Source organism: Prinia subflava, chromosome 23, assembly GCF_021018805.1.
Source record: "Prinia subflava isolate CZ2003 ecotype Zambia chromosome 23, Cam_Psub_1.2, whole genome shotgun sequence".
In the NCBI taxonomy this organism is placed as follows: Eukaryota; Metazoa; Chordata; class Aves; order Passeriformes; family Cisticolidae; genus Prinia; species Prinia subflava.
The window spans coordinates 4682646-4692797 of NC_086269.1; the positions used below are offsets into that span (position 1 = coordinate 4682646).

Here is a 10152-nt window from a genome sequence, read left to right on the forward strand (position 1 = left end):
CCAAGCAGGAGAGGCTCATAAAGAAGCCAGGCCTCCTAAACACCACAAATCCCACCACTGAACCCAAGGCAGCCCAGTTAATGCCTTCTCCTGCCCCACCACACAGGGCCATGGGGCTGTAAGAACCTGGCAGAATCTTTGCCAGAGTCACCCCGCTGCCAGAGGCCCCTTATGCCAACCCCAGAAATGGAATGGAAATGCTGCAAAAGCCTCCCTTGACTGTTTGTGTGCTCCCCTGTGCACCACACCAAACCCTGGCCTTGCCAAAAGGCCCAAATTCAGGATTAAGGCCCCAAATGCTTGTGTGGGCAGGCTCAGCCCCGCTGTCCCGGCCAGCAGGGCAAGAGGAAAGCGGATTTCCTCCTGGGTTGGAGTTTTCTGCTGCAGGGAACTCTATAAATAGGTGCTTGCACAACAGCCTGTCCCCACAAGTCAGAACCTTCAGGAAAACACAGCTCAAGAGCTTTCTCAAGGTTCATAGCCCCACACCAGTGACAAAACACTTCAGTGCTGGAATGATGTTGGTGGCTGGGAATCAGCAGCACCTCGAGGTTGTGCCTCAATGGCTCTCAGCAGGGTGGGGGATCCAGCTCTGCAAAAACATCAGGGCTTGCCCCAGTGCCCTGATCTTGCTGGGAGGAGAAATGTTTTTCTGCTCTTTGTAGTGTTTCTAGGGAACTTTAGGGAATGCTGCACTGTCCCTTATGCAGCTCCAAAACCAGACGAGGTCCTGAAATGCTCTCCCAGCTCGGACCCCTCTCCCCTCACCCGGGTGAGGAGCAGCCTCTGGGGCTGCATTTTTCTCATCTGTCCATCAGGCAGGGATGGATTTGTGCCCTGAAGGCAGCTCGGCAGCAGGAGCTGAGCCTGCTGGCAGAGCATGCAGCAGCCACGGCACCTGGGCACGGGGTTCTTTTGAATCTGATCCTTAACTACATCTGAAGCTGGCGGTGGAATCGAGCTCAGACCTGCGGGCAGGGAGTTGAGCTGCCCAGTTCCCACTGGTGCCTGTCCCAGTGCCATCTGCTGGTCAGTGCCTGGCCAGGCTGGACTGGCCAGTGACCCGAGAACACCCCGCAGGCAGCTGGGTTCCTGCAGGACAGCTGCTGCTGCCGGGCAGCTGAGCCCCCAGTGACCTGTGACAGCATCACTGGTATCTCTGCAGCTCAGGTTGTACCAACAAATCCCCCTGTGTGGGGATTTGCTCTCCCTGGCCACACACACACAAGTTACACATTAAGCAGGATCTGTATTTAAATTCAAATACACTGAAATGATGCAATGAATGAAGCCATGCAGGGAAAAGCTACATGAAGGAGCTGGTGGCCTGTGGCCTCTCTCAGCTCTAAAGGTTTCTCTTCTGTGCGTGCACACAGGTGCCGGCACACACGTAACACACACGTAAAATAAATCTGTTGCTTTGGAGTAACTGAGGAATGGGATGTGCCAGAGAGCAAGAGAGAGGGAGGAGGACAGAGGGAAGAGGCAAGTGCTGCAGAGTGTGAGGAGGAAAGGGGGGAACAGCTGGGTAGTACTGGCCAGAGCTACACCAGGACCAGGAGGAAACAGAAATCTTAAAAAAAGCCACTCTATTTGGACAAGAAAGTAAAGAGATAAAATATGTACAAAACTGAAACACCTTGGGAGGGAAAAGAGCCTTTCTGCTGGAAACTCATCTGGATGTGAAAAATATGGGATGGTAATTTGTGTTCTTATGGGTTATGGGATGTTAGAAATTATAAAAACCAATGTAGATATGTTATATGGGAATATAGTCTTAAATTTCAGTCTGCCTTGGAATTCACTGAGGCAGGCACCACCCTGGAATTTCCATTTAGAAAGGAGACAAAGGATTTATGGGAAAACCCTGGCCTTCTCCTTGGCATCAGAAAGGACACATTAAGATAAGCTATCAGTCCTTCCTCCATTGAAGGCAGAGCCATCAGAGCACCATCATCGTTAAAATCTCCGAAGATGAACTCTTTCCATTCATAAACTTTGGTGTCTATTCAGTCACGGGAAACCAAACACTGACAATTTAAAAAAGAGGAGGAAACTCTTCAGTTCAGCCAGAGACAACTATGAATTTGAATAACCAGCATAAAAACAAAAGGACTATGAGGAAATTTTTGCCAGAAGCGGAATAAAGTGTATAAAAACTAAGCCCCGAACAAGGCCAGTTTGTGAACTCAGGGGGGACAGCAGAGTGCCAGATACTGCATCCCACTTCACCCTTGACGATTTCCTGGGTCAATTGTGAATGTCACTCTGCTGGGGGGGTTTTGCAGAAATTCTGTAATTCAATCCTTTTTTAATACACCAAAAATTATATTTCTAGTTGGACTACTGTATTGGCATTTATAACATGGACAAACACCAAAGCCAACACCATGTCTCACTGTCCCCAAGTCACCCTGCTGTCCCCAGGGTCACTCTGTGGCAGGGCCTGCCAGCCACATGGACAGGTGAGTGGGAGAGCTCAACACTTCCAGCCTGGGAATGGAACAGAAGCCAGGAAAAAGGAGAAGTGCCCAAGGTCACCAGCAGTATGGCAAACACCCTCCTGCCCTCAGGTCTCCTCAGGAAGGGAACAAAGCTCCCCCTTGGCTCGCCGGGGCTGCAGCAGAGGAGGCAGCGTAAGGAGGGAGGGTGTGAATTGTCTAAGGAGTCTCCTGAGCCTACCAGGGCTGTGGAAGAACCAGCGCTGACAAAAGCCTTGGTGAGGGGTGCAGGGAGAGCTGAGGAAGACCCTTCAGAGCAGAAGGCCCACCAGGGTGGCACTGGGGAGGAGGAAGAGCAAAAGGCCCAAGCAGGTCCTGGGGGCTCCATCTTTGGGTGGATCCACACTTGTCTGGTTCAAGTTTGTCTCCAGTTTTGCAGCCCGGGCTGAAGGAAGAGAAAACATGAAGTTAGAGGAGAAGATTCTCTTTAGTGAAGGAACTAAGAGTCTCTCCAGTGCCTGCCTCTGCCTCTAGGGATGAGTCTATCATGGGCTGAAACGAAAGAGTGATCCAGTTGCCTCAGCAGGTCTTTCTGCTCTGGCTTTGTGGTTGTGGCAGTTTTTGGTTGTGACTTTGCCATTGTGGCACGTGCTGGTGTTGAAGCAGCAGATACTGGCTCAGCCAGGGTTGTGATGGGTTTTGGCCTGGCTGGGGTTGTCACTTGGGACCGTGGTGGCAGGTTTTGGTTTGGATCTTGTGATGGGTAAGAGTGTTGGGGGCTTGGGCTTGGCTGTGTTTGGCAGTGTGGCCGTGGGTGGTGTCTTGGCTGTGGCTGTGGTTGGAAGTGAGTCTTTGGATGGTGGCTTGGCTGTGGTTATGGTGGCCTCTGATGCTGTGGGTTCTGGTTTGGCTCTGGTGTGTACTGGTACTGTGGGTTCTGGTTTGGCTCTGGTGTGTACTGGTACTGTGGGTTCTGGTTTGGCTCTGGTGTGTACTGGTACTGTGGGTTCTGGTTTGGCTGTGGCTGTGAGTTTTGGCAGAGCTGTTGTGGTGGATGAAAGAGATGCAGAGATTAAAAGTGCTGTGGGTTAGGGCTGGCTCACCTCAGCAGATCCCTGCACTGAGCAGGACCAGCAGAAACCAGTGAGGGGCTGAAACAGCAGCTGATCCCTCTCAGGTCACTCTGGGCCATTGCCCACTCTGGGATTCCCAACCTGGAGACATCTCATGTCCCTCACACAGCCTCCTGCCATGCAAGGGGTAAATAATGCTGCCTAATGGAGTACAAGGCTCTTGTCCAGTCCTCCTTATCTTAAGGCAGTTGACCTCTGCTAGGAGCAGGAATTGCTCCTGATGTCTCGTGGTCCAGCCCTGGAAGTGCAGTTCAAGGGCTTCCTGACAGCTCCAGGAGGGTTCAGAGCTCAGACCCAGCCCAGGGTCTCGGTCCCAAGAGCCCCTCCAGGGCCATGCATGGCTCTGCTCACTCACCACACAGGTTGTTCTCACAGATTGTGCTATTGGGACACATTTCACATGAGGGTCCTTCCATGTAGGGCACTCCTTTCTTTCTACTAACCCTGGAGGCAGAAAATGCCAAGATAAGGAAGGTGTGAGGAAAGGGGAAACACCCATCCCAGAGAGGGGGCTGATCCAGCTGGGATATCCCAGCCAAGGCAAAACTTGGGATCAACACACAAAACAGGTCTTGGTCCCCTGCCACGGCCTGTCAGGGCCATTTACTCACCAGCCTGACCCCAAGGCAGCTAAAGCCAGGGCAGATCCCTGACTCCCCTCAGAACAGAGCAGGGGGTGGGCATTGGGGCCTGGAACTTACGGGGGAAAATATCTGCAAACAAACAGCTGTACGTTCTCTGTTTCAATTCCATCCATCTTCTTACAAGAACTCTTCCCACAGCCAACACGATTTGTGTCTCCCCAGACCATCTAAGGCAAAGACCAGGGTTAAGGTGAGGGGATTGGATGAAGGCAGTCTCTCCCCTGGCCTTAAAGGCTGCTCCAATATCTTCCTCATCTTCCAGCATGTGCCCCAGATCCCACATCCTGATGTTGCTTTGGCATATAGGACCTTCCTCTTGCCCCTGTCTGGACCATTTTCCCAAGGTCATACATTCCAGTGCCGCAGCTTTCCTACCATGTAGTCTACCCAGGCAGAGGATCACCACCTCTGCTTTGGTCTTGGAACCATCCATCCATCCATCCATATACTTACCACCATCATCCCTTCTCCTCCTTGCTCCCACCCAAGCTGTGAAGAAACACTCAGACCTCATCCTTCTACCCAAGACAAGCTGGTACTGAGCTCTGCTGAGCAGCCAAAAAAAGGGCTGTAGAGCTTGTCTCAAAAAAGGTCTTCTCCAAAAGGCTGCTCATGGCTGACACCATCCCCAGGCCCGCCTCTATCATTGTGAATCCCACCTGGTTCCCTGTCCTTTTGCAAAGATTTTGGGAGGAGTTGGGGCACTGGCACAGCTCCTGTCTCAACAGCCCCTCCACCCCAGCAGCTGGTACCTGGATGTAGTTGTCACACGTCTGCCCGGGGTCACACGTGGAGGTTGTCAAGTTGTAGAATTTCCTCTCCTCGTTCCATTCTTCAATAGCCAATTTTACATCCAGGGTTGAAGTTGTAGCAAAGAGGTTTACCCTGCCTGGGCTCCCGTTCTGGCCCCAGATGCAATTCTTTGCATGTTTTTGAGCAGCAAACTCCAGGTCTGTGTCCCAGGTCTGAAAGGAGCTCGGTGTCAGCACACACAGAGGGACACTGGGCTCTCCAACAGGAACAAGGCACTCACCAAGGGCCCCTGTGCTCTCTGGCTGCAGTTTTCCCATTCATGAGGAAAATTCAAATCCCTACACAACACAGTCCTCAGGAGAGGGGAGCTCCATGGTCAGTCCTAGCATAAGCCTTGGCTTAAGGGTCAAACAGGAGAAGGTCAGGGCACCAGCACAACCCTCACAACCTCATCTGAAGCTCATCTAATGCCATGGTGGAGCATCCTCAACTCAGTGTGGAGAAACCATCACAGTGCTGAGGGTTCTGCCTCTGCCCTCTTTGAGTCTGCAGTCACTGGTTAGGCCTCCTCTCCTCGAATTTAACTTTTGGCTTTGTTTGTTTGTTAAGCTCTCATTTACTAGCCCACAAAGACTTTATTCAGCCTAGGCAACTTTGGTGAGGTGTCCTCCCAGCACACTGTGACCCAAGGAGGAAAGGGCTCCAACTTTCGAGGATAAACAGTTGTCCTTCTCCTCCCCACAAATTGTAAACAGTGAGGAAAAATCACATGTGGTGCAAGATAAAACTTGATAGCCAACTTTTAATCAAATCAAGAGTCTGAAGAAGACAAAAAGCAGCAGCTCTAGAGCTCAGTTTTGCTCCCACTGCAGCCACATGTGATGTGGAACCTGACTCAATTTCCTCAAGCAAAACAGGGGATCTCTCATGTCCAAGGCATGGGGAGAAGTAGGAGCATGATGGGCCCACATACGTGACAGACCTGACTGACATGTTTGAAGTTGATGCAAATACAGAGCACTGCATGATGTTCCACAGCAGGATTCCCCCAACAGCTCTTGGTAACAACCATGGCAAAGTCTCCAGGTCATGGTACCTGCCCATGGCAGCCCCTCACCTGCCCTTCCTGCCATCCCAGGGAGCTCCAGCAGGCACTCCTGTGACTGAGGGCTGCATCACTCTCATGGAAGGGCAGCTGGGGACTCACATCACACTTGGGAACTTCCAGAAAATGATCAAAGACAACTCCAAAGGCAAAAGGAAACTCTTCCCTTTTTGAAGCTGTTTAAGGAATGCCTGCATTGACACCTACTTGTAACCCTACACAAGAATTGCTCTGCCTCCCCTAAGGAACACCCTGATCCCTCCTTGCATTAGGATCGAGCCTTGGACCACACAAACACCCCAATATTCCTCTCTAATAAAAGCCACTTACCATCTTCATCATACCCTTGGCAGGAGGAGAGACCTGGGAGCGATATTTATTGTGCTCATCCAAGATGATCTTCTTCTCTTCATCACTCAGGGACCAGCTCAGCTGCAGCATTGAGAGCACCAGGAGAATGGGAGGAAGACCTGAGCTCAGCATCGTGCAGGCAGCTTCTGCTCTCAGCAGCCCACAGCTCTGGCAGTCAGATTTAAAGCACCTCCCAAGCGCCAGTAACTCCCAACAGCTTGAAGATTGGGGAGGAAATGTATTTATTAGAGTTTTGGAGCCACGTGGGACACACCCGTGTCACGGGTGTCCAGCCTTGATGGAGAGGCTGCACTGGGGCTGGTGCCAACAATCATGCTTGGTCACTCCCCATGCCTGAATCCTAATCCCTGGGTTGGCATTCTTGATCTCTTCAAACCTCTGCTGCTCCAAACCTCAGCCATCCCCTGAACCCTCAGTTATGGATCCCCTCTTCTACCTCCTGTGCCTTTTCTCAGAATTACAGAATTCCAAAATAGCTGGGGTTGGAAGGGCCCTCAAAATCATCCAGTCCAACCCCTCTGCAAGATCACCTAGAACAGGTGACACGGGAACACGTCCTGGTGGGTTTGGGATGTCTCCAGAGTGAGAGACTCCATAACTCCCTGGGCCTCTGTTCTAGTGCTCTGCCACCCTCCATGGAATGAAGTGTGTTCTCGTCTTGATGTGGAACTTCTTGTGTTTTGAGTTCATGGCCATTGCTCCTTGTCCTGTTGCTGGGCACCACTCAAAGAGTCTGACACTATCCTCAGACCCCTCCTGGATATATTTATATGGATTGATGAAATCCTCTCTAAGTCTTCTCTTCCCCAGACTAACCAGGCCCAGTTCCAGCAGCCTCTCCTCATCAGAGGGATGCTCCAGTCCCTTAATCTTTATGGCCTCCACTGGACTCTCTCCAGTAACTCCTGGGTTTTTTTTGAGACCAGAACTGAACACAGAAATGGCCTCCCCCGGGCAGAGCAGAGGGTAAGGACCACCTCCCTGACCTGCTGACCACACTCTTCCCAATGCCCCCCAAGATCCCATTGTCCCTCCTGGTCCCAGGGCACTCTGCTGGCTCATGGTCAACTCATGGACTCTCTGTCCTTCTCTGCAGAGCTGCTCTCCACTAGGTCACCCCCAGCCTGTGCTGGTACCTGGGGTTTTCCCTCCCCAGGTGCAGGACCTGCAGTGACCAAGCCTGGGCTGCCCCTGACTCACGTCTCGAGGGTCTCCAGCGGGGCTGGCCGGTGTCTGAGAGGGCTCCTGCACTGGAGTGGGAGTAACAGGATCTCTCTCTTCTCCCTGCTTGCCTGGATTTACGAGCTCTGGAGGAGTTTATCGTCTTCCACGCCTCAAAGATTGGCTTAAATCAACTGAATTGTGAAGGAAACATGGAGATTGTTACTGGGAAGAAAAGAAAGGAGGGACAGGCAGAGCTGTTGCATCAACTTTGTTCAGAGAACCAGGCTAAAACCCACAGAACATTTCCCAAACTGCTCCTTTTACACAAAGTGTTTCTTATGGCATTTTTCTAACAAAAGCATTCTGACTTTTTATTTAAAATTACACTTCCCTCAGAAAAAGTGCCCTAAAAAAGGTTAAATAACCCCTCAATAGCTGACATGCAATATGAAAATAAAAATCACAAAAAGGGAAAAGGGTCATCAACACTTGTATTTAATTGCAAAAATTAAAAAATTTTTTATTCTTTTTACATACAAATCTCATTTATTTACACACTTTACAGTCTTTCCCCAAGTATTTACAAAGTTTGCAATATATTAAATTAGGACCATCCATAAAATTCTGCATTAAGTGCATATTCACATTCTTTTTTTTTTTTAATCCATCACTGAATTTAGTGTTCAGCATTGAAACAGTCTTTATGCATATATAGCTTTACTTCCCAGCACCTCTGAGCCTTAAGAATGTGGCTCCCCTCCCCAAGACAAGGAGATAATGCTAAAAATAAATCACCTGTCATTTGTTTGAATCTCCAAAGCAAAGGGAAGTCCAGCATCTCCCTTGTCTAACTCAGCAGGACACTAAATCTGCCCTTTACAAGGAGGAGGTTCCTGAAGAGGAGGATATCGAGTTCTACCTATAAAATTTACCAAGAGGAGAAAGTTTGGTTTGCAGGAAGCAAAAGCTCTTTGTGCACCCACCAAAATGGCCTCACCCCAGGAGTGTTCAGTTCTCTTGGGGGCCACGAGGCTGAACGTGGACCTGGGATTGGGGTGTGTGGAAGGGAAACTTCCCTCCTGGAGGGAGGGAACAAGAGGCTTTCAAGGCAGAAGGATCCCCTTTTCTGAGACACTGGTGTTTACAGAGCTCACATCCCTACCATGAGATGCTCTCCTGCTCCCCATCTCCTCCTGCTGCTGCTGGAGCGCAGGAGGCCATGAGGGAAGGGAGGTGCTGTGATCCAGCCCAGACAAAGCAGCTTCTCCTTCAGAACACTGCAAAAACAGGCCTGGGACAAGCTGCAGTCTGGACACTCATGGGAAATCTGACTCAAAGCTCTCCAGGGCCTTGCAAAGAGACCCCTTGGGGGAATCAGTGTGTGCAATAACAGTGGGCAGGGAAAAAAATGAAAAGGAACAAAGCAAGCAAAAAAAAAAAGAATCAATAGAAACCGCCAGCGTTGCTCCCGTGGGGGCCGCTGATTTCCTGGTACTGAAGTAAATCATAATAATCCTTTCTCCTCCTTTCAGTTACCCTGAGTTCAGGACTGACTGACAGCACCGTTCAGTGACCCCTGCTTTGGGGAGCAGCTTTAAACCACGATCCTCCTGCCCAGCTGATGGAGACAGCCTGTCCTTCCAGCCTGGCAAGTGCAGAGGTGACCCCTCCTCACCTCTGCCCATGGGCTCGTGGCTAGTACCGATTTCTGGTGTGATTTCAGAGCAGCTTTGGGGATGTGGGGTGAGGAAAAATCCACTTCCCAGCTCACAAGCAATGAGCTCTGAAGCACAAAAAAGGATTTGAAAATGTGTTGACTGGGAACCCGTGTGAGCTGGGCAGAGTGGGAGATTGTCCAAACCAGAACAGAGAGTGCAAAAAGGGAGCTGAGGTGAGGGAGACCACGGTGGGACACCCCCTCTGGGATCATCTGATCATGGCTGTGAAACCTCAATAGCTGCAGGAACAGCCCCATTCCCCCCAGTCCCACCTCAGCAGGCCAATACAACCACCAGGCTCTCCAGGGAAGTCCTGCAGCCTTTCCAGGGACTCTGTCAAGCTGGAGCTCTATATGAGGAAGATGACCACGGCTCATTTGCAGTAAAGGTATCAAAACCTTCCTTTGGCCATCCCAGCTTTCCCACCGTGGCTCCTTGCCCGCCCTGGGATGTGGAAGGTGTGAGCACCACTCCTCTGGCAGCTGGAGACAGGAGCTGCTCTGGAAGCTGTGCTGCAGACTGGGGCTCTGTACTTCAGCCAAAAATCAGCTCTTTATCAGCAGGAGAACTGCCCTCCTGTTTTAGTTTAGCAGCTAATTCCTTACAGCTTTTGGAAGAGGAAGAGAAAATATACCGGAGAGCTTAAAAACAAATGATGTAAACTCCGAAGGGAGCGAGGTTGGGACATATGCAATGTATTGCTGAGACAGGGCTGGAAACTTATGCAGAGCCCATAAAGTGCACTTGGAAGGCTGCTCTGCAAACAGGCCAGACTCACCAGCTCCTGTCCAACCAGCTGCAACTCTTCGAGGAAGGGAGAAG

General features: G+C 50.8%; 1 protein-coding gene across 1 annotated transcript; it reads right to left on the minus strand.

Moving 5' to 3' along the window:
* Positions 1-1229: 1229 nt before the first annotated feature.
* LOC134561423 (peptidase inhibitor 16-like) lies at positions 1230-10150 on the minus strand. Its single transcript, XM_063418410.1, has 7 exons — positions 8408-10150; positions 7649-7803; positions 6407-6644; positions 4971-5183; positions 4276-4385; positions 3930-4018; positions 1230-2886 (listed from the first exon to the last, which is right to left on the minus strand). Exons 3-7 carry the CDS (start codon positions 6557-6559, stop codon positions 2753-2755), a joined length of 699 nt encoding a protein of 232 aa, XP_063274480.1. The 5' UTR covers positions 6560-6644; positions 7649-7803; positions 8408-10150; the 3' UTR covers positions 1230-2752.
* Positions 10151-10152: the final 2 nt, after the last annotated feature.